A 25,610-nucleotide genomic window follows, 5' to 3' on the forward strand; every position below is an offset into this window, starting at 1 on the left:
TTTCATCCCACTATTCTTCCACCACGCATCCTTCCATCAAGTAACCCAGTAGCCTCAGACTATCTTACCCAAATAAAAGACTCTCTGGGTTTACTTAATACTACCATCTCACACGCTCATAGTCAACAAAAAAAGTACTATGACCTTCGTAGAAGACCTTCTCCTCAGTATGCTATTGGGGACCTTGTTTGGCTATCAACAAAAAACTTAAGATTAAAGATCCCTAGCAAAAAGCTTGGGCCTCTGTTCTTGGGACCCTTCCCAAACAGGAAACTTATTGGAAAGGCTGCAGTACAGCTCACATTACCAACAGACCTCAAGATACATCCCATCTTCCATGTGTCACTACTGAAGCCCCATGTTCCTGACCAAGGAATAAGGCCTACCATTCCACCTCCTGTACAAGTTGAAGGTGGAGAAGAATATGAGATAAAGGAGATTCTGGATTCTCGTATCCACAGAAGAAGACTCCAATATCTAGTACGATGGAAGAACTATGGGCCCCAAGACGACACCTGGCTGGATACCTCTGATATACATGCCCCTAGGCTGATTCGCAATTTTCACGGAAAAACCAGTTCTAGAGGCCTTCCGGAGCCGGCCTTAAGGGGGGGGTACTGTAATGTTCTGGTACCTCTGGTACCCCTATTCCACTTTCCACTTCAGTGTATGCGTCCCACCATTCTCTTCTGGTAGGTGCGCATACACCTTTAAGACCGATGCTGTCATCACTGAGCGCCGCAGAGCGGCTATTTCAAACGCCGGCGTTCTCACTCACATGTTCGTTCAATGTGCCTTGTTGCTGACCTGCCTTGAAGCTCATATGCTTGCAAGCGTACCTCGCTGTCGGAACCTTGCTACTGATCCCTGTATCCCGCTACCGGATCACTCGCTCATACCGAACCTCTCTACTACTGCTTGCTATTAGTGATAAGTACCCCGCAGGGGAATCCTCCATAACCTTCCTACTAAGCTTACACTATCTAGCTCTGCATATTAAGGACTGTTACTATCATCTGCACTAATTAGATTGCTAGCTCTTGAGCCTACTAACATCTATCCTTGCACTGGGTTAGTCTCTCCTGTATGTCATCTGCTATCCTACCACCTACTACCATACATGATTGCTAACCTATCTGCATCCTACCTGTTACCATCTATGCTCTCATGAACATTTCTCTCAACTGCTGTTCACCTATTGTCACTGTTCATACCTGTCTCTTCAGCTCATCACCACTATACTGCTATATACAACTATCACTCCAGGAACATCTTATTGAGTGTGTATATTTGTATGCTGAATCAGACAGACCACAGTGATGAGTCTTGGGAGTTGGAATTGGTATTTCAACGTATCTCTACATGACTGCTGAGTGGAGTTTTTCTGCAGCTGCAAATCCATCTTGTTTCAGAAAACGCAGGAGCGTTACATCGCGGCAGATGCAGGCAACCCCTTTTTGGGGCCATCCGTGATCACAAAAAGTGAATCCGTTTTACGAAACGAGTCTGTAGTCTTCAGGTATACCCTGATTGCCCGAACCACATCCAAGGAATGTAACGCACACTCCCGAGGATGACTGGGCTTAGGACACAAGGAAGGTAGCACAATATCTTCATTCAGATGAAACTCCGAAACCACCTTAGGAAGGAAGGATGGATTCGGACGAAGAACTACCTTATCCCTATGAACCACCAGATATGGGGAACGACAGGATAATGCGGCCAGTTCTGATACCCTGCGTGCAGAAGTAATGGCCACCAAGAAGGCCACCTTCTGGGATAATGTGAGCAAGGGAATCTCCCTGATATTTTCAAAGGGAGGTCTCTGAAGAACCGACAACACCAAATTAAGATCCCAGGGCGGTAAGGACGCGCGCACTGGCGGAGCCAGATGCTGCACCCCCTGGATGAAATTCCACACCAAGGAATGGGTAGCCAAAGGTTTCTGAAAGAAAATTGCTAACGCTGAAACCTGACCCTTGATAGTACTCAAGGCCAGCTTCTGCTCAACCCCCTGTTGCAGAAAAGCCAAGATTCGGGTCACCGAATAGGTACGTGGAGGAAATCCAAAGGATTCACACCACGCAATATAAGACCTCCATGTGCGATGATAGACTTTTCTGGAAGTCGCTTTCCTTGCTTTAATTAAAGTAGGAATAACTGAAGTTGACAATCCCTTGTCCTTCAGCACCTGAGTCTCAATAGCCAGGCCGTTAAAGCCAGCGATTGTAAAGCAAGATGGAAGATCGGTCCCTGAGACCGCAGATCCTCCCTGAGAGGAAGTCTCCAAGGAACGTCCGCGACCAGCCTGACCAAGTCGGCGTACCCGGGTCGACGAGGTCAGTCCGGAGCTACCAGGATAACTGGAATTCCCTCCACCTCTATCCTGCGCAGAAGTTTCGGCAGCAACTTGAGAGGAGGGAAGACATACAGTAGCTGATACTGTCCCCACGGGGCGACCAGCGCGTCTGCTGCGTCCGCTCGAGGATCTCGGGAGCGGGCTACAAACCTCCGCACCTTCCTGTTGAGCCGAGCTGCCAACAGGTCCACCTCCGGGGTGCCCCAAAGAAGGCACAGCTGGTGAAAAACCTCTGGATGAAGAGGCCATACCCCTTGATCCAGAATCTGACGGCTGAGACAATCTGCCTGCCGATCTTCCACCCCCGGAGTGAATACCGCGGAGAGAGCCGGAACAAACCGTTCCGCCCAATGAAGGATGCTGGCCACTTCTATGGCCGCCAGGGCACTCTTGGTGCCCCCTTGGTGATTGACATGAGCCACGGCTGTGGCCTTGTCCGACTGGATCCAAACCGGGCTGCCCTGAAGCTGCTCGGCCCAGTAAATCATACAAAGTCTGATCGCTCTCAGTTCCAATACATTTGTCTGTAACCTGGATTCTCTCGGAAGAAATGACTTCCCCTGGTTGAGCATCGGAGCCCGAAGCCACCAGACCAGAGACTCCCTGGTCCGCTCGCTCAACCGGATCCGATTGTCCAGAGAATCGGGATTCCGATTCCATTAGAAAAGAATCTCCTTTCGGAGAGTTCGGGCATGAGACTGGGCATACGGTACTGCTTCTAAGAAGGCCACCATCAGTCCCAGGATCCTCATGCAAGTCTGAAGGGAAGACCAGTTGACGGATAGTAACATTTGAATCGTTCACTGAATCTTCCAGCTCCTGGTGGGAACTAGGAATGATCTTTGGGAAAAGTGAAGACAACGTTCTGCTCAAGGAACGGGAATTACCGCTCCCTGTTGCATCAAGTCCATTACTGTCCCCCGCAAAGCTTTTAAGCGATCCGGGGATAGTCGAATGTTTGAAGGGAAGAATCGCACCGGTGGAAGTGATCGAAACTCGATCTTGTATCCCGACCGTATGACCTCGCGAACCCCTTTGTCCGGGATTCAGGAAAGCCATGGATCCGGAAACCGGTGAAGACGTCCCCCCACCCCAGAGATGGGTGGGGGCGCACCTTCAGGGTGTATTGGTCTTATCTTCAGGTTTGGCTGAGCCGGACCTTTGTTTACCCGACCAGCGCCCTTTGAAACCCCCTGCAGGGGCTTTGGAGGGCTTTGCCTTATCGCTCGCCCCAGCGGAACGAACAAACTTTTTATGAGCGGAAAAGGAAGGTCCTCGCCTGTTACGAGGTCCTTTACCCTTAGCAGACTGTGGTAAAAAAGCGCTCTTGCCCCCAGTGAGATCCTTTATAATCTCATTCAAGGTGGCCCCAAACAGGCGATCCCCTTGAAAAGGGAGATTTGCCAAAGCTTTTTTGGAACCTTGATCCGCCGACCAGCACTTTAACCACAACACGCGTCTGAGGACCACTGCTGAAACAGATGCATGCCCTAGCAAGGGAGTGGCGTCCAGGGCGGCGTCACAGATGAACTGTAGCCCTTGTATAATCTGCTCCAGCAAATCTGATACTGTCGGGGGGATACTTCTCCCCTTTATGTCACGGCGTAACAATTTGGTCCATTCTGTCAATGTTTGCGAGACTAAACCAATGGCCACCACTGGCCAAACTGTTGACCCTGGAAACCGGTGGGTCCACCACTGGTGGTACCGTCCATTTTTTAAGGAGGGATTCCTCAAACGGATAGCCAAAGGGAATTTCAGTGTCAGCTACCTCTGCCGGTGTAACCTCAAGACTTAAGGTTTCCCGGACAGACATGACGAGTGCGTCCACCAACGCTTCTTCTTGCGCTATGGCGGAGGCAGAAACGTCCTCCTCACTATCTGAGGAGACCGTACCCAAGACAGCAGCCCCAGAAGAGGGGCCTGCAGCTGCAGTGACAAGCTCAGAATCCGTATCTGAAGTGTCAGATGAAATAGGGGTAGGCGGGGGTCGCTTTCTTGCCCCCCGTCCCTGACAGGCTACCTCTACCCGGGATACCGAAGACTCCAAAACTGCTGATAATGCATCAATCACAAGTGGGGCACTGGAGGGTCCTGCGGCCACCTCGAGGGGATCAGGTGGGGATACATGTGTGGCAGGGTCCATGATTAATCCCAGACACTCTCCAGCAAACAAAAAATAACTGCAAAGAAAAAAACTTTTTTTTTTTTTTTTACCTTTTGTAATCCCCCAGCGCAACAGCGCCCCTCAGTGTTACCTGCTTTGGACCCCACAGAGAGAGAGACCCCAAGGCTCACCACCTGATGCACAGAAGTTTCTATCAACCTGCTCTCAGCGCTGTCTCTTACAGACAGGAAGTCTTTTGGATCCTTTTCCCGGGTAAAAGGAGGCGGCCCTGCCCCTTTACACGCCTTCCGGCGCCTCCCATGCTATTCCTCGAGGTAGCTGGTCACTTCCAAAATGGCCGCCCCCATGCTGGAGACACGAGGCTACGCCAAGATGGTGGCCACCATACCGGAACAGGCGGGCGCCAACTCCTGACAGAACCCCTCTCCACCGAGGTGGGGGGGCTGTCGACCAATACGGACGCCGTGACTCAGTTTCCAACTGGTCGTCGGCGTCCCGGCGAGATGTTTAACTCGCAGGGTCAGTCCCTGTCCAGTGGGACTATGTCGCGGCCGACCCAGCGCGGAGCTAGGGCCTGCACGCGCTCGTAGGCTGACTGGGGTGACCACTGGATCTCAACATCCAGCCCGTCGCCCAGTTTCAGGTCCTTACTCCTGACTAGACAGAAAAAACTGACATCCTGTAGCAGGGAGAGAGAGGATATACCCTCTGGGACTGCCCCTAAGGTGTGGCCAGAACGTTTTCCTTCTGCCTAGTGTCCTACTCCTGTAGAGGGCAGTATAATCCAATTTGATATTAATCAAGAGGACTGCGTCTGTCAATGAGCGACAGAGAAAGGTCAATTAGTTTCAGTATTAACCATAGTAATGGGAAACACAGGGGTAAAAGAAGGACACTGAATTTCAAAAGAGCCAATTTCCCAAAACTGCGCTCTTTGCTAGAAAATATCAAATGGGATAGAACCCTGGGAAAAAAGAAAATGGAGGAAAATTGGGAGTACTTCAAGAGCATACTAAACAAAGGGATTGGCCAGTGCATTCCAAAGGGAAATAAATTTAAAAGAGCAAAACTAAACCCTGGGTGGCTAAACTCCAACATATAAATGCATATTAATACTAAAGAAAAGGCCTTCAAAAAAAAAAACTAGGCCGAGGGGTCATTGGCAGCATTCAAGCATTACAAAGAGTGTAATAAGAAATGTAAAGGCGAAATCAAGGCGGCTAAAATAGAACACGAGAGACATATGGCGGAAGAGAGTAAAAAAGTATATAAATAGTAAGAAAGCGAGGCCAGAACACATTGGCCCCATACAATACGACAAAGGAAATCTGGCCACAGAGGACAGAAAGGCGGCGAAAGTGTTAAATAATTTTTTCTCTTCAGTCTTCACAAATGAATTGAGGGGGGGGGGGGGGGGGGCTACACTAACACAGCTTGTAATGCTAAACTAAATAATACACCTCAGGAAGTACCCCCATGGCTAACAAAGGATAGACTTAGAACTAAACTAGAGAAACTTAACATAAATAAATCACCGGGACCGGATGGCTTGCACCCGAGGGTTCTTAAAGAGCTCAGCCAGGTGATTGCCAGACCATTATTCTTGATCTTTAAGGATAGTTTACAGATGGGTATGGTGCCAGCTGATTCAGTTTCCCACAAACGCTTACTGTACAAACTAAGGTACGTAGGTATGGACCATAGGGTGAGTACTTGGATAGAGAACTGGCTCCAGGGGAGAGTCCAGAGGGTGGTGATAAATGGGGAGTACTTGGATTGGGCAGGTGTGGAAAGTGGGGTCCCCCAAGGTTCTGTCCTGGGACCAATCCTGTTTAATTTATTCATAAATGATCTAGAGGAGGGGATATCTAGCACAATCTCGGTATTTGTGGATGATACTAAACTAAGTATGCCAATATCTTCTATGCAGGATGTGGAAACCTTACAAGCAGACCTGAACAAAATAATGGGGTGGGCATCTACATGGCAGATGAGGTTTAATGTTGAAAAATGTAAAGTAATGCACTTGGGCATCAGAAACACGAAAGTAAGCTACTCACTAGGGGGGAAACCTCTGGGTGAATCTAAGATGGAAAAGGACCTGGGGGTACTAGTGGACAACAGGCTTGACAGTGGCATGCAATTCAATTGGGAAAAGACTGCTCCAGGTGGGCTAGATATCAGGTGCTGGTCGGATCCGTCAATCCAGAATCACATGAAGCAAAAAGAGATGACCGCACTACGATATAAATCAAAAATTGGAGTAAATTTATTCCACATCAAACAATAGGCAAACTGGAACAACACACTGTGGATGCAGGACACAAAGGCAGACGCATTTCACGACTTAGCGATGTCGCTTACTCATTGCCAACTCATTGGCAATGAGTAAGCGACATCTCTAAGTCGTGGAGAGGGATATGATATCAATGTATAAAAACTGTGGTGATGACCCTAGCATAAGGAACAAACTTTTCAGAGAAAGGAATACAATAAGATACGGGGCCACTCACTAAAACTAGAGGAAAAACGGATTAACCTTAAAATATGTAAGGGGTTCTTCACTGTCAGAGCAGTAAGGATGTGGAATCCTCTTACACATGCAGTCGTATCAGCAGGGAGCATCATTAGTTTCAAAAAACTATTAGATGGGCCCCTTAAGGACTACAACATACAGGGGTATACAATGTACGGTTAACAGCAATCACACACACACATCATAGGTTGAACTGGATGGACTGATGTCTTTTTTCAACATCAAACTAGGACGTAAGCCTAAGCCTAGACCCTGTCGTGTGCGTCCTGGCGAGACATTTAACTCGCGGGGCCAGTCCAAGTCCAGTGGGACTATGTTGCGGCATACCCAGCGCAGAGCTAAGGTCTGCACGCGCTTGTTGGCAAGACTGGGGTGACCACTGTATATTGGGGTCGCCCAGCCCGGCATAACTGCTTGAAGATCTCACAGGAAAAAACGATCCGGAGAAAAAAACCTGAATTTTTGTAAAATCTTACCGTAAAATTCCTTTCTCTGAGTCGCCGCCCACTCATACAGTCTTCACCAATGGTATTGACCTCTTATCCATAGGAGCAAGCTAGGCATAGGACTTGTTAGAAACAAAGCAATTTACATAGACACACCTTTAGGGGCCTCTGGTCCAATACCCCCCTTATATCAGCATTCCCAACTCAGTTTGGTAGCAAGCAGTTAAAGTCCAAAAGAACCCCACAAGAGGGGCGGGGGCGGCAACTGTCAGAGGACTCAGAGAAAGGAATTTTACGGTAAGATTTTACAAAAATGCAGTTTTCTCTTACGTCCTCTGACAGTCACCGCCCACTCATACAGTCTTCAACAATGGGATGTCCCAAAGCAGTGTAGACATGAGGGGTGGGAAGCGCAACCGTCACAAAGGCAACCCAGCACCCAGGTCAGAGAAAGGAACCTTATCTGAGCAGAAAGATAAAAACTCTGGGTAACAGAAAAGCTCAACTGGAGCAAACAACCCAGGAAAGCAAATAAACCAGGGGGAAAACCACCCCAACAGACAGGGCCCGGCCAACGCCATGGCCCCCTCAAGGCACCGCCGCACACATAATTTTGCGGCCAAAGGAGGCATCTGCTGATGCCAAAACATTAAGTTTGTAGAATTTGGAAAAGGTGTGCACGGACGACCAAGTTTGCTTTGCACACCTAGGCCACCGAAGCCTGATGGCGGAAAGCCCATGACGCTCTCACAGCTCTGGTAGAGTGCGCCTTTACAGGGAAGGGCGGAACCCGTTCCCTAATAGAATAGGCCTGTACAATCATCTGCCTGATCCATTTTGAAATGGTTGCCGCAGACGCAGCCATACCCTTCCGAGGGCCCTCGGGAAGGACAAAAAGGGAATCCAACTTTCTGAAGGATTCAGTAGATGACAGGTACACCCTGATCGCCCGGACTACATCCAAGGAATGCAAGGCAAACTCCCTAGGATTCGCACACAACGAAGGCAAGACAATATCCTCGTTAAGGTGAAAATCTGAAACCACCTTAGGAAGGAAAGATTGGTTCGGTCGCAAGACCACCTTATCCCTATGAACAACCAGGTAAGGGGAGCGGCACAACAGGGCCTCCAACTCCGACACTCTGCAGGCAGATGTGATCGCCACCAGGAAGGCAACCTTCCGAGACAGCACAGGCAGAGGAATCTCCCGGAGGCTCTCAAAGGGAGGACGTTGCAAAACAGACAGGACCAAATTCAAGTCCCAAGGAGTTAAAGGCGCTCTCCTAGGAGGAGCCAAATGACGCACCCCTTGAATAAAAGTGCGTATCAAAGAGTTTGATGCCAAGGGGTGCTGGAAAAGGATTGCCAGTGCAGACAACTGACCCTTAATCATGGTCAGTGCAAGACGCTGGTCCACACCTGTTTACAGGAAGGCCAACACCCTCGCCACCGAAAAGGAGCGAGGATGGACGCCCCTGGAATCACACCAGGCAAAATAAGCCTTCCAGGTACAGTAATAGATCTTACCGGACGAGGCCTTCCTAGCCTTAAGCAGGGTAGGAATGACCGCAGACGAGAGACCCCGATCTCTCAGGACCTGGCTTTCAACAGCCACGCCGTTAAAGCCAGCGACCGTAACGCAGGATGAAAAATCGGCCCCTGAGACAGCAGATCGTCCCGTAACGGGAGCCGCCATGGAGGCTTGACGACCAGTTGTATGATGTCCGCGTACCAAGACCGGCGCGGCCAATCTGGGGCCACCAGAATCACCAACTTCGGTTCCGAGACCAACCTGCAAAGGAACCTGGACAACAACTGAATCGGGGGGGAAGGCATAAATCAGGCGATACTGATTCCAGGGCACCACCAGCGCATCCGAGGCGTCTGCCAGAGGATCGCGCGTTCTTGCCACGAACCTTCTGCATGAGGAAAGGAAGTGATGTCACACCGCTAGAGGCTAAACAGGACTTGGGGTAAAGAAAAATGGCTGCCCATAGGAATCAATGGGAGGCTCCGGGAAAATGGCCGCCGAACACGTGTATAAAGCAAACCACCACACACAAGATGGCGCCCGAAGGGCGCGCTACACTACTATAGAAAATGGCTGCTGAAGTGCCCATAGTGAAGCCAGAGTAGCCGCCCATACCGAAAATGGCGGTCCCGTGGTTTTTCACCGCTGCGGGCCGCCCACACATGCCTGTACCCCTGTAAAAAGCACAGTAATAGTGCCACAGGGGTAAGGGACCCCAACAACCCCCCACAGAGCGTCCTGGACGCGGTAGTGCCCCCGCAGGGAACAGGAGGAATGCGAGCCCCAGACACACAGACATGAGGGGGAGAGCACAGACACCAGCAGACTGTCATCCCCAGACAGAGGCCCCACACAGAATGTACTCACCGATCCATGATGGCGTGGGCACCTCTCTGCGAAGGGAAGCCTCCCACCCCAGGTGGCGGAGGTGCCGTCAGCCAAACAGGACTCTAGCAACGCATGGAACCACGGTTGAGGCATCCTAGTGAGGTGGCCACCTCGCGGGCTTTTGTCCGAGGGCAGGGACATGTCGTTTGCGAGGCCAGGGAAACGCTCGATGGTGGGCTGGGATTCCATAAGGTTCTGTAAGAAGAGGTTTGCTGTTCAGAGTTGTGTTTCTGTTCAATCCCGCCGGGACTTGGCGTATGCGCGCACGCAAGCACGCAACGTGACAGATGCTGGTGCCAAATGGGCTATTTAAACCCAGCCCTTGCTCAGCTCCAGTGCTGCTTTGTCTTCAGCCTTGTTGACCTGAACCTGCTAACTTGTATCCTGCTTACCAGTACCAGATCCGGCATCCGTTCCTGACTATCCTCTGCTCTCCGCCTGCACCGACCTCGGCTTGTCCCTTGACCTCCGCTCCAGTCTGCTCCTTCTGGCTCCTGTATGACCATTTGGCTTCTGACCCGGCTTGTCTCACTACGCTCCTGCCACCAGCACTAGTTGCCTGCATACCTGCTCTGGACCTACCCAGAAATTACCATTGAGGCAGGTGATCCTATATAGAAGGATCACAGGCGCTCTGTGATCATTGCAGAGAGAAGAACGGTCGGCTGTGTTTTCAACATCTGACTGTTCTCTCTCAGCGGGGAGCAATTGCGACCACCGGCCCTATGGATTGGCATCCCCTCTGCCTAGTGAGGGCCCCAGGAGCGCTCCCGCGAACCGATGTACCCATACATCAGTTCACACCGCTGAGCCAGCTTGCCGCAGTAATTCTGCGGTAGGCGGTCAGCAAGTGGTTAACCACTTGCCGACCGCCCGCTGCAGTTTTACTGCGGCAAGCTGGCTCAGCTGCGCAAACCAAAGTAGTACTATGTCGGTTGCCCGCGTGGTTCTAGGGGGCCGTCCCCACTAGGCAGCGGGGACTTCCGATGCACAGGGCCGGCGGCCACAATTGCTCCCCGCTGAGAGAGAATGACAGTCAGCTGTTGTAAAGACAGCCGACCGTTCTTCTCTCTGAAATGATCACAGAACGCCTGTGATGCTTCTATATAGGATCACCTGCCTCAATGGTAATTTCAAAAGCCCCCCCCCCCCCCCCAGCAGTAAACACTCCCCTAGGCTTACATTTAACCCCTTGATCACCCACTAGGTTAACCCCTTCCCTGCCAATGTCATTATTACAGTAACAGTGCATATTTTTAGCACTGATTACTATAGTAATGTCACTGGTCCCCCCAAAAGTGTAAAAAATGTCAGTTAGGAGTCTGATCTGTCCGCCGCAATGTACAATATAATATAATACAATACAATGTACAAGTGGGCACTTTGTACCCACCTTTAATGTACAGAGAGGAAGAGGTGGAGCTCTAAGAGAAAAAGGTGGAGCCTAAAGAGGAAGGGGTGTGGTTTACAGATGACAGGGCGGGACTAAAACAGGTAGGGGTGTGGCCTTAAAAGGAAAGGGTGGGTCGTAGTTAAATTAGGGGGTGCACGAATGTAGTCTGGCTTAGGGCAGCACAAAACCTAAATACACCACTGCCTATTCCTAAACTAGGAAGAAACAAACTGGGTGCTGTAGCAGTGTGGGGTTATGCCTGCAGGGACAGCCCTCATAGGCGTGGTTAAGTGTTTTCCTGCCTAGTGTCCTATTCATGATTGGAGGAGCATAACCCAATGGTCTAAGAAGATATTGAGCTGCGTCTGTCGATGAACGATAGAGTAATAAGAAAGCTATACGACCACAAGTCCCAGTATAAAAAACAAAACAAAATGTCCATACTCCTGACACTAGGCAGAATGACTGGAGGCCTATAGCAGAAAGGGGGTTTTATATCCAGAGGGGACTGCCCATAGGAGGTGGCTATTTTTTTTTTTGCCTAGTGTCCTACTCCTGTAGGTGGGGCTATAAAACCCTGTTTGGTCACGGATAAAAAAGCAGAAGCTATCAACAAACGTAAGAGAAAATCCATTTCTGGGTTCACATCTTGCCTGGTATTCAAACCTCATTAATTAGTCTCTGCTTTCCATGGGTCTAGCCCCAGAACTCTCTTTCTGCTGTGAGAGCCTGCTGCTGGATGAAAAGACTGACTGCTGATGGAACATCAAAAGGTACATGAGCTGCCTTATTGTTTTGGGTAACCCATTAAAGGGCATCCTTTTATTCAGGAACTGGCATGAGTTAAGTTAGAGACATGTACAAGCAGAAAAGTTTTACTTGTTTTATGCTATGAACTTGCTGTACAAAGTCCACCGGAATTGAAACTGTGTGTTGCCTTGCTGAATTAAAGTGCAAAATAAAACCACTTGGACTTTTCCTGGCTGTCCCTGTCTCATGCATGCTTTAGTGCTGCCAATACAGGTTGTGTCTGTACCCCTCAAAAACTTTGTTAGTACTTACTGTGTTGGAAGTATAGGTTGCTTGAAACTATCCCTCATGGCTGATGCAGTACTCCTAGTGGCAGCATACTTCTCTTTAGTTTGCCCCCAAGGTTTCAATTTACCTGTGAAATTTAGAAGAATTAGAAAAGTTCAGTCTATACATACTGCAACATTTTAATTTAGACAAAGCACTGGATTGTGTATATGAAAGTGGACCTTATTTATTCAAGTACCACCATAAATATGATCCATACTACAACATACTGTAGTTTCAAACTTTCAGTCTCAAATTGCCATTTCTCTGTTTAGGGTTTATTCACAATGGTTTCAATACTGCGAGTCTACATATACAGACAGTTCTAAAGAAAAATGCTTTGATAAACGGCAATACCTTGGTTATTTATCTCAAGGAACAGTATGTAGATTTTAAGCAATTTATCATACTTCAAGCAGAAAACCCCTTAAAAATGGGTAAAACATCTGCTGGATGTTTCTGGTCAGCTAGAAGTCTTGAAATTGGATGAATTTTATTCTTTTTAGCTAAGGAAAGTGGATAAGCTCCACATGCACAGAGAGATTCTAGCCAAATTATTTTAAGGTCCAACAATTATGTTGGGGGGGGAGGGGGGGTTTACTTTAGCTCTGCAAGTGGAAAATAATATGGATTTCCCTATTCCTCCAATGACTGCTTACAAATGCAGTTTTGGTACAAGGCCCTGTAGAGTGTGAGGATACATTGTGTATGTATGTATATGTATGTATATATATATATATATATATATATACACACATACACATATATACACACACATATACAGTATCATACATACAGTACAAGTTTGTATATTAGGGGCTGACCTAACATGTCCCACTGTAAAATTTGGGGTATTATAACAGGGTTAACAAAAGAAACATGATTTGTTGCTCTGTTGCCTGCCATTTCCTGTTGCTCCAGGTTAGCCAGTGAGGAAGTCCATCACACTTTATGGCCAATAAGTAGGTAAGAGAGTAGGAAAAGGGCAGGCTACACAATGACCATACCATCTGGCTGTTTTTCCCCTATTGCCGTACCTAGAAAGGAAGGCAAGTAATGACATCACTACCAGCTGTATTTTTGATTTACCAGTAACATCCGTGTCCCCTAATGGAAAATAGTTCAGGACACCTGATCTCTAATCATTACCACTGCCATATGCAGCTACTTTAAGGTGATTGGGGAAGAACTCCTCCAGTGAGGCCGGGAGAAAGGGAAAGGAAAGACAGGTGCTGGTGGTAGGGGACTCAATTATTAGAAGGACAGATAGTGTAATCTGTGACAAAGACCGTGTGCGCCGAACAGTCTGTTGTTTGCCGGGCGCTCGGGTTCGGCACATCGCGGATCGGGTGAACAGATTATTGGGTGGGGCTGGGGAAGACCCAGCTGTCATGGTACACGTGGGTACCAATGACATAGGCAGAGGAAGACGGAGAGTCCTAAACGATTTCAGGGACTTAGGCGCTAAGTTGAGGACTAGGACCTCCAAGGTAGTATTTTCCGAAATACTACCTGTACCTCGAGCCACACCAGAGAGGCAGCGGGAGATTAGGGAAGTTAACGAGTGGCTGAGGAGCTGGTGTAGTAAGGAGGGTTTCGGGTTCCTGGAGAACTGGGCCGACTTCTCAGTCGGTCACCGGCTCTTTGGTAGGGACGGATTGCACCTAAATGGGGTGGGTGCAGCCGTACTGGGTGAGAGGATGGCCAAAAAGTTAGAGGGGCTTTTAAACTAGGGAATGGGGGGGGAGGGTACAGATGTAGAATTAGCCAGTGGAAAGCAAGTTTCAGAGGGCAGAAATGGGGGCATTAGCGGTAGGGTGTTCGGAGCTCCTATACCCAGGGTGGGTACGGGGAAAAATCAAGAGAGCAGCCTAAAAACATCAAATGAGGATAAATGTAACCGATCAAAATTACGAGGCTTGTATACCAATGCCAGAAGCCTGGCCAACAAGATGGGAGAGCTGGAGCTGCTGATGTTTGAGGAGGACTTAGATTTTGTGGGGATAACTGAGACTTGGTTTGACAGCTCTCATGACTGGATGGCGACCATTCAGGGGTATTCCCTTTATCGCAGAGATAGAGAGGGTAAAAAAGGGGGAGGGGTATGTTTGTATATTAAGAACAGTATACAGGTAAATATAGGGGATGATAATAATGGAGCTATGGACGAGGCAGAATCCCTATGGGTAGAGCTTCAAAGGAAAGGCACGGTGGGGAAGGTAATATTGGGAGTATGCTATAGGCCCCCCAACCAGAGGGAGGAGGGTGAGGCGGACCTCATGTTACAGATAGGATTGGCAGCAAGGATGGGAAATGTCATTATAATGGGGGACTTTAATTATCCTGATATAGACTGGGCAGAAGGAACCGCGCATTCAACCAAGGCTCGGCAGTTCCTAAATGTTTTGCAGGACAATTTCATGGGTCAGATGGTGAATGCACTGACAAGAAACAATGCGGTACTTGACCTACTGATTACCAACAATACAGACCTGCTCACGGATATAGAAATACGGGACAACTTAGGGAGCAGTGACCATAGGTCAATTGGTTTCAGTATTACAGTAATAGGAAACACAAGGGTAATATAAGGACACTGAATTTCAAAAGAGCCAATTTCCCTAAACTGCGCTCGCTGCTAGAAAATATCAAATGGGATAGAACCCTGGGAACAAAGAACACGGAGGAAAAATGGGAGTGCTTCAAGAGCATACTTAACAAGGGGGTGGGCCAGTGCATTCCACAGGGAAATAAATTTAAAAGAGCAAAACTAAACCCTGGGTGGCTAAACTCCAACATAAAAATGTATATTAGAGCTAAAGAAAAGGCCTTCAAAAAATACAAGACTGAGGGGTCATTGGCAGCATTTAAGCACTACAAAGAGTGTAATAAGAAATGTAAAGACGAAATCAGGGCGGCTAAAATAGAACACAAGAGACATATAGCGGAGGAGAGTAAAAAGAACCCCAAGAAGTTCTTTAAGTATATAAACAGTAGGAAAGCGAGGCCAGAGCACATTGGCCCCATAAAAGATGATAAAGGAAAAATGGCCACAGAGGACAGAGAAAAGGCGGAAGTGTTAAATAATTTATTTTCTTCAGTCTTCACAAAGGAATCGGGGGGCTACACGAACCCTGCTTGTAAGGCCGAACTAAATAATACACCTCAGGAAGTGCCGCCATGGCTAACAGAGGATAGACTTAGAGCTAAACCAGAGAAACTTAACATAAATAAATCCCCGGGACCGGATGGCTTGCACCCAAGGGTTCTTAATGAGCTCAGCCAGGTGATTGCCAGACCATTATTCTTGATCTTTAAGGATAGTTTACAGACGGGTATGGTGCCAGCTGATTGGAAAAAAGCCAACGTGGTACCAATATTTAAAAAGGGGCCGAGATATATCCTGGGTAACTATAGGCCGGTCAGCCTAACATCAGTAGTCTGCAAAATTTTGGAGGGGATGATAAGGGACCACATACAAGACTTTAGTAATGAAAACGGTATTATAAGTAGTAATCAGCATGGATTCATGAAAAATCGTTCGTGCCAAACCAATCTATTAACCTTCTACGATGAAGTGAGCTGCCACTTAGATAAAGGTAAGCCTGTGGATGTGGTGTATCTGGACTTTGCAAAGGCCTTTGACACCGTTCCCCACAAACGCTTACTGTACAAACTAAGGAAGGTAGGTATGGACCATAAGGTGAGTACCTGGATAGAGAACTGGCTCCAGGGGAGAGTACAGAGGGTGGTGATTAATGGGGAGTACTCGGATTGGGCGGGTGTGGAAAGTGGGGTCCCCCAGGGTTCTGTCCTGGGACCAATCCTGTTTAATTTATTCATAAATGATCTAGAGGAGGGGATATCTAGTACAATCTCAGTATTTGCAGATGATACTAAATTAGGCATGCCAATATCTTCTATGCAGGATGTGGAAATCTTGCAAGCAGACCTGAACAAAATAACGGGGTGGGCAACTACATGGCAGATGAGATTTAATGTAGAAAAATGTAAAGTAATGCACTTGGGGGCCAGAAACCAGAAAGCAAGCTACTCACTAGGGGGGGAACCTCTGGGTGAGTCTAGGATGGAAAGGGACCTGGGGGTACTGGTAGACAACAGGCTTGGCAGTGGCATGCAATGCCAAGCCGCCGCAAGCAAAGCCAACAGAATACTGGGTTGTATAAAAAAGGGGATTCACTCCAGAAATAAAGAGATTATTCTTCCACTCTACAAGACTCTGGTCCGGCCACATCTGGAGTATGCTGTCCAGTTCTGGGCACCGGTCCTCAGGAAGGATGTGCTGGAACTGGAGAAAGTCCAGAGAAGGGCAACAAAAATAATTAGGGGAATGGAGGACAACAGCTATGAGGAAAGACTACAAGCACTGAACCTATTCTCTCTGGAGAAGAGACGATTGAGGGGGGATATGATATCAATGTACAAATACTGTACTGGCGACCCTAGCATAAGGAACAAACTATTCAGAGAAAGGAGATACAATAAGACACGTGGCCACTCACTAAAACTTGAGGAAAGGCGGTTTAACCTTAAAGTGCGTAAGGGGTTCTTCACTGTAAGAGCGGTAAGGATGTGGAATTCTCTTCCACAAGCAGTCGTATCAGCGGGGAGCATTGATAGTTTCAAAAAACTATTGGATGGACACCTTAAAGACCACAACATACAGGGGTATACAATGTACGGTTAAAAGAAAACACACACACACATCATAGGTTGAACTGGATGGACTTATGTCTTTTTTCAACCTCACTAACTATGTAACTATGTAACTATTGGACACTGGCAAAAAAAAAAAAAAAAAAAAAGAGGCTGTAGAGCCACTGCTTTTTAAAACCACTTCCAGGTAACCTTGGTTTTGTAGCAAGCAACATGTGCGTTTATTTTTATTTTTTTATGGGGTAGTAAAGAACCAGCACAGGGAGAAGGGAGGCGGGGCTGTGACTGAACATCATTGGCTTTGTACGAGCAGGGGCCGGCACGGCATTGGGGGCAGGACTACAAGTCAATCACAGCCCAACTCACCATGCCATCCTTTAGCACCCGCCCCGGCATAAACAAACTGCTCTTATTCCTGGGACTCTTCTCAGTACTTGGGGTAGTTCAGCTTTTGGTCTTCTCCCCCTTCTCCTTTTCCCTGGTCCAGTGGACGGGGCTATAAGTAGCTGTAATTTAGCTCTGCCTACTGGACCAGGAAATAGGACAAGGGTGAGAAAAGTTAAAGCTGCAGTACTCTTAGTAATATGCAGAGTCCACTGAGAAGGAGAACACAGCTAAGCAGTGCAGAGGTGAGACAGTCACTTATTACTGCACTCCGTATCACTACTTAAACCTAACCTCTGCACTGACCTCCGAACTCCGCCTCATAAAATTACATATTACATGTTTAATCATATTATCAATTTAAAATTATATAGAATATGCATAAATAAGTATATAAAAAAGTGCATAAAAAATTATTAAATGTGTGGAAGCACCACTACCTAATTGTTTTTTATAGATACATAGGGTCCCTAAAAATAAATAAATAAATATATATAATCGAATAAAATCTTATGGAGGAAACGTATTATTTTTAATTTATTAAAATCAGATGGGAAATAAATTTGTGTGTATTATAATATAATATTCCACTCACTGATCCTGATAGAAATTAATCAGGTGTATTTATTATTAAAAAAGAGGATTACATATTCATAATGGGAGTATTCCCTTAGTTGGAGTTATATCATTAAATCTCTTAATGCAATAAATAAAAATGCGAGTCAGAAAATGGTATATATGAAAGAGGGGTTGGTATATGTCATAGAAATATTGATGTTTATATTAAATATGGTGAAAAATTCTTTATTAATAATATTAATTAATAATAAATAATTTTTCACCATATTTAATTATATACAAGTCCGTGACACACCTCACTTCCAGTATGACTGAGTAGGCAGAATTGAAATAAAAATACATTTATGGGTTGCAAAAGCCACACATCATATATTAGTAATGTATTGGAATAAAAATGAATCAAATACGATATTCCAGTAAAACACTTTTAGGCATATAAAGCGATTTACATATACAAAGGTATTCCAATATGGTGTCTCTAGCATATCCGGCTTTGGAACTATAAAAATACGTCACCTCCATGTGCCATTCACCCCTTGAAGAAGTCACGTGGTATCGTGACGTAACGCGTAGGAAGTACACGGAAGCACACTACCGGAAGTGACGTTACGGGACACAGACGCGAGTCCCGCGGCACACAGACAGGCAGCAGAGAGTGATTTTAAACTGTAAGTTACTATGTTTTTGAAGCAATAAATGTTTGAAATACTACACCATGTTGGCCCCATTATTTTGAGATACGAGGTAGTGGAAAACTGATAGCGGTGTACAAGGATCTGAGGTACCCCGGAGAGGCGAAAGACCACTCCCATCCCCACACTAAGCTGAGCAGAGACAGGAGTAGAAAATTGGTCTGGCTTATGATACCAGAAGCATATTACTTACAGCATTAAGGTGAGCGGTTAGCACACCTAGAAGTGGCTGGCACTGAAAAGCACTATTAGTCACAAGGTTGAGAGGTAGAAAAGATCTATTATAATCCTGGGGTGGAAAACTGGGACATTGTCACTTTTATTTGGACCCTGAAGCACCTTTCTATATTTTGATTGATTTGCCTTAATAATATGTAAAATTAATTGGAATGATGACATTATAAGTTATTTATTGGCACCTGCACCTGGAAGAATCACTAGTATTTGCAAAAGGATTATTAGATATCATACTGGCATTATTACACAATCCCACAATTATGTATATGTACAATATGTGAGTTAGGGACCTTAGATTGTAAGCTCCTTGAGGGCAGGGATTGATGTAAATGTACAATGTATATGTAAAGCGCTGCGTAAATTGACAGCCCTATATAAATACCTGAAATAATAATAATAATAATATTTATTTTTAATTAAGATTACACATCATCGATTGTCATAAGTATTTACAGTTTAAATGATATTGATTATTGATTTTCATATATCTAAGATTCATTATTTATTTATTTCAGGTACTTATATAGCGCTGTCAATTTACGCAGCGCTTTACATATACATTGCACATTCACATCAGTCCCTGCCCTCAAGGAGCTTACAATCTAAGGTCCCTAACTCACATACATACACAGTAGGGCCAATTTTATACAGGATCCAATTAACCTACCAGCATTTCTTTGGAGTGTGGGAGGAAACCCACGCAGGCACAGGGAGAACATGCAAACTCCAGGCAGGTAGTGTCGTGGTTGGAGTTCGAACCAGTGACCCTCTTGCTGCTAGGTGAAAGTGCTAACCACTACACCACTGTGCTGCTCATTAGTGCACATATTTATTAGTGAATATTTATTGAAAATCTATTGAAGCTCAGTACTCCCCCCCCCCCCCCCCCCGTTACCGTACAAGCAGCATCAGGGGAAGAATAACAGAGCGTTCCCACGAAAGCGCAAGAATCATTTTAGTAAAATAGAATCTACATAGAAAATGAGGCTTAATGTGGAGAAATGTAAGGTAATGCACTTGGGGGCCAAAAACAAGCGCAAACTACTCACTAGGGAAGGAACCTCTGGGGGAATCAAGGATGGGGAAAAATCTTGGGGTCCTAGTGGAAGACAGACTAAGCAATAGCAAGCAATGTTAAGCTGCAGCTGCCAAAGCCAGCAGAATATTAGCATACATAATGAAGGGGATATATTCCAGAGATAAAACTATAATCCTGCCACTTTATAAAACTCTGGTCAGGCCACATCTGGAGTATTCTGTCCAGTTCTGGCCACCATGTCTCAGAAGGGATGTGCTGGAACTGGAGAGAGTCCAAAGAAGGACAAATAAACTAATTAGGGGATTGGAGGACCTTAATTACGAGGGATTACAAGCGCTTAATTTATTCTCCCTGGAGAAGAGCCTCCTAAGAGGGGACATGATAGCGATTAACAAATACCTCACTGGTGATCCCAGCAAAGGAAAAACTAGTCTCAGGGAGTGTAAGAGGACACGTGGCTACACAACGAGATTAGAGGAGAAGCGGTTTAACCTTAAGCTGGGTAGGGGGTTTTTCACTGTTAGGGTGGTAAGAATGTGGAAGTCTCTTAGACAATTGGTGGCATCAGCAGGGAGTATCGATACTTTTAAAAGACTCTTGGGCGTGCATCTCAAAGAACACAATATTCAGGGATGTGGGAAATGAATATCGTTACTGACACACCTGCACAGGTTGGACTGGAAGGACTGTTGTCTTTATTCAACCTTAACTACTATGTAAAAGTGAGTACACCCCTAAGTGAAAATGTCCAACTTGGGCCCAAAGTGTCAATATTTTGTGTGGCCACCATTATTTTCCAGCACTATTTTACCCTCTTTGGAATGGATTTTACCAGAGCTTCACAGGTTGACCCTGGGGTCTTCTTCCAGTCCTCCATGACGACATCACAGAGCTGGTGTTAGAGACCTTTAGTTCCTTCACCTTCGGTTTGAGGATACCCCACAGATGCTCAATAGGGTTTAGGTCTGGAGACATGCTTGGCCAGTCCATCACCTTTACCCTCAGCTTCTTTAGCAAGGCAGTTTTCGTTTTGAAAGGGGGGGTTTTGTGGTCATTATGTTGGAATACTGCCCCTGCGGCCCAGTCTCCGAAGGGAGGGGATCATGCTCTGCGTCATTTTGTCACAGTGCATGTTGGCATTCATGGTACCCTCAATGAACTGTAGCTCCCAGTGCCGGCAGCACTCATGCAGCCCCAGACCATGACACTCCCACCACCATGCTTGACTGTAGGCAAGACACACTTGTCTTTGTACTTTCCCCTAGTTGCCGCCACACACGCATGAAACCATCTGAACCAAATAAGTTTGTCTTGGTCTCATCAGACCATAGGACATGGTTCCAGTAATCCATGTCCTTAGTCTGCTTGTTTTTAGCAAACTGTTTGCGGGCATTCTTGTGCATCAAATTTAGAAGAGGCTTCCTTCTGGGACGACAGCCATGCAGACCAATTTGATGCAGAGTGCGGTGTATTGTCTAAGCACTGACAGGCTGACCCCCCCACCCCTTCAACCTCTGCAGCAGTGCTTGCAGCACTCATACGTCTATTTCCTAAAGACAACCTCTGGATAAGACGCTGAGCGCATGCACTCAACTTCTTTTATCGACCATGGGGAGGCCTGTTCTGAGTGGAACCTGTCCTGTTACATAGTAGTTGAGGTTGAATAAAGACAACAGTCCATTCAGTTCAACCTGTGTAGGTGTGTGTGGACGTATTCATTTCCCATACCCCTGAATGTTTTGATCTTGGAAATGTATGTCCAAGAGTCTTTTTAAAAGTAGCTATACTCCCGCAGTTACCACCATTTGTGGAAGACCTATTGACCTTACTGTAAAAAAACGCTTACGTAGCCTGGGGTTAAATCACTTCTCCTCTAGTCCCATTGTATGGCCTCGTGTCCTCTTACATTCCTTGGGACTGAATAGCTTTTTTCTAGCTGAGATCTCCATTGAGGTATTTGTAAATCGCTATCATGTCCCCTCTAAGGCATCTTCTCTCTAGGGAGAATAAATCAAGCGCTTGTAAACGCTCCTCATAATTTAGGTCCTCCAAATCCCCTAAATAGCTTAGTTGCCCTTCTTTGGACTCTTTCCAGTTCCAGCACATCCTTTCTGAGGATCGGTCACCAGAACTGGACAGAGTACTCCAGATGTGGCAAGACCAGAGTTTTATAAAGTGGTAGGATTATAGTTTTATCTCTGGAATATATCCCCTTCCTTATGCATGCTAATATTCTGCCGAATTTGGCAGCTGCAGCTTAACATTGCATGCTTTTGTTTAGTCTATCTTCTACGAAGACTCCTAGATCTTTCTCCATTCTTGATTCCCCCAGAGGTTTCCCCCCCAACGCGTATTTTGCGTTTATATTTTTAGTTCCCAAGTGCAATACCTTACACTTCTCCACATTAAGTCTCATTTGCCACGTAGTTGCCCACTCTGTTATTTTGCTCAGGTCATTCTGTAAGATTTCTGCATCATGATGTGTGAAGTTATTGCCCTGCTTAACTTTGTGTCATCTGCAAAAACTGAGATTGAGCTAGTGATCCTATCCTCAATGCTATTTATGAATAAATTGAACAAAATTGGTCCCAGAACTGAGCCTTAGGGGACCCCACTTACCACACCAGTCCAGTCTGAGTATGCGTTATTTATTACCACCCTTTGGACACGCCCCTTTAACCAGTTTTCTATCCAAGAGCAAACCTTGTGATCTATGCCTGCAGACCTTATTTTGTAAATTAAGCGTTTGAGGGGAACTGTATCGAATGCCTTAGCAAAATCCAGATACACCACATCCACAGGTCTCCCCTTATCTAGCTCACCTCCTCACAGAATGTTAACAGATTGGTCTGACAAGTACGTCCTTTTGAAAACCTGTGCTGATTACTGCTGATGATACTGTTGACTTTAGCAAATTCTTGGATATAGTCACTTATCATCCTTTCCAGTAATTTACATACTATTGACGTCAGGCTGACCAGCCTATAATTGCCCGGGATATGCCTCTGCCCTTTTTTGAATATTGGTATCACGTTAGCTTTCCTCCAGTCACGTGGTACAGTTCCTGTCAAAATACTATCTGCAAAGATCAGGAACAGTGGTCTAGATATAACCTTACTGAGTTCTTTGAGTACTCTTGGATGCACGCCATCTGGTCCTGGTGATGTATTTGTATTAATATTATCAAGCCTTTTCATGATTTCACCCTCTGTTAGCCATAGCGGCATCTCCTGTGAAGTACTGCTAACCATACAGTCATGGTCAGTATATCCCTCCTTTTCCTGTGGAAAAGGAAAGGACTGAGAATTAAGCATTTAGCATAGTTGCCTTCCATGTGTCCTCTGTAACCATCCTCCCCTCATCGTTAAAAATGTGTGCAACATGCTCTGACCTAGTTTTTTTGCTATTGATATATTTAAAGAATTTCTTAGGGTTTCTTTTACTTTCCTCTACTATATGTCTCTCAAAGTCAATTTTAGCTTTCTTTATATTTCTTATTCCATTCCTTATATTGGTGGAAAGCCGATAAAGTCCCCTCCAATTTATATCTTTTAAAGGCCACCCCCCCCCCATACATTTTTTTACATTACGGTTTAGCCACCCTGGTTTGGCCTTGGCTCTTCTAAATTTGTTTCCCATAGGTATACACTGTGAGATGCTTTTGTCTAATATGTTCCTAAAAGAGTACCATTTTTCCTCCATGGTCAGTGTTCCTAGGGTTTGGTCCCAGTTTATTTTCTCTATTATTGAGCACAGTTTAGGAAAGTCTGCCCTTCTGAAGTTTAGGGTTCTTAGGTTTCCCTCTTGCCTTGCCATCTTGTGATTTACGTTAAATGTGATCATCCTGTGATCTCTAGAACCCAAGTTGTCCTGGACTCCTACATCTAAGATCAGATCTGTCATTAGTAATTAAAAGATCTAGCACTGTATTCTTTCCAGTAGGAGAATCCACCAGCTGAGACATGTAGTTGTCCTGTAAGATATTCATGAAGCGACGGGCTTTTAGTGAGTGTGTAGTCCCCTCTTCCCAGTCAGTGTCAGGATAATTGAAGTCCCACAATATGACTGACTCCAGCTTTGCCACATTACCCAACAGTGATAGAAATTCCAGCTCTACCTCCTCCCTTCGGTTGGGCGGCCTATAACATACCCCAACTATTACTTTGCCCTTTACTTCTTCCCTATGGAGTTCTACCCATACGGATTCTACCTCTGTACTCATCCCTCCCCTAATGTCACTCCTCTCTACCACCCTTACATTATTTTTGACATCGAGACATAGCCCTACCCCTATTTTTCCTACACTGTCCTTCTGATACACAGAATACCCTTGGATATTGGCCAGTCAGTCGTGTGAAGGGTCTTACCAAGTTTCTGTTATTCCCACAAGGTGTATGTCCATCTCATGTACTAACAGTTCCAACTCATCCATATTATTAGCTAGGCTCCTGGCATTTGCGTATACCCCTCTTAGTTTTGTAGAGGTGGATGGAGACTTATACTTAAGTTTAAGTATTCCTGTTATGTCTGAGATTTGTCCGCACAGACCCCTCTGTGGTTGTCACTACGGTTCTACTGTCGCTGCTGACCCCAATAATACCTTCTGTACTTTGCTCCCAACTAACTGACTCTACCAACGCCTAGTTTAAAAGCCCCTCCAGCTTTGTGGCGATCTTTCTCCCCAATAGAGCTGTACCATCCCCATTAGGGCGCAGCCCGTCCTTACTACAACCGACTGAGAAGTCAGCCCAGTTCTCCAGGAACCCGAACCCCTCCTTCCTACAACAGTACCTCAGCCACTTGTTCAGTTCCCTAAGCTCTCTCTGCCTTTATGGTGTGGCTTGAGGTACAGGCAGTATTTCAGAGAAAACCACCTTGGAGGTCCTTTTCCTCCATCTATTCCCTAAATCCCTGAAATCATTCTTTTAGGATCCTCCACCTTCCTCTCACTTGGTCATCGGTGCCTACATGCACAATGACTGCTGGGTCCTCCCCAGCCCCGCCCAATTTGCGAACTCGAGTGCCCCGGTAAACATACTGTTCGGCTATAACAATCGTTTTGACAGATTGCCCTCTCAGTCCTCTTGAAAATGAAGTCCCCTACTACCACAACCTGTCTAACCTTTCCTGAGTCTCGGCCCCCCTCCTTCCTGGAGCCGCCGCTCCCCTGGCAGCTGGGGGAGGGTGCCTGCTTCAGCACTGCCACCCCTGAGCTTATATCCCCATCATCATGCAACTTGGCATATTTGTTGGGGTGTACTAACTCAGGACTGGCCTCCCTAGCGCTCTTCCCTCTTCCCCCCTAACTGTCAGCCAAATGCCTACGTCTCCACACAGCTCCGAGTAGGTCACCAGCACACAGCTCCGAGTAGGTCACCAGCACACAGCTCCGTGTAGGTCACCAGCACACAGCTCCGTGTAGGTCACCAGCACACAGCTCCGTGTAGGTCACCAGCACACAGCTCCGTGTAGGTCACCAGCACACAGCTCCGAGTATGTCACCAGCACACAGCTCCGAGTATGTCACCAGCACACAGTTTCGAGTAGGTCACCAGCACACAGCTCCGAGTAGGTTACCAGCACACAGCTCCCAGTAGGCTACCAGCACACAGCTCCGAGTATGTTACCAGCACACGGCTCCCAG

The 25,610-nt window shown here is 46.4% G+C and overlaps 1 protein-coding gene across 1 annotated transcript in view; it reads right to left on the reverse strand.

Moving 5' to 3' along the window:
* NUSAP1 (nucleolar and spindle associated protein 1) overlaps positions 1-25,610 on the reverse strand; it is a 588,385-nt gene that overhangs the window by 24,561 nt on the left and 538,214 nt on the right. The window contains exon 10 of the mRNA XM_082242852.1: positions 12,344-12,446. Within this exon, the coding sequence (XP_082098978.1) occupies positions 12,344-12,446 (103 nt within the window). The remainder of the gene's footprint in view (positions 1-12,343; positions 12,447-25,610) is intronic.

This window comes from Pelophylax lessonae (genome assembly GCF_965119305.1).
Source record: "Pelophylax lessonae genome assembly, chromosome: 13".
Taxonomy (NCBI): domain Eukaryota; kingdom Metazoa; phylum Chordata; class Amphibia; order Anura; family Ranidae; genus Pelophylax; species Pelophylax lessonae.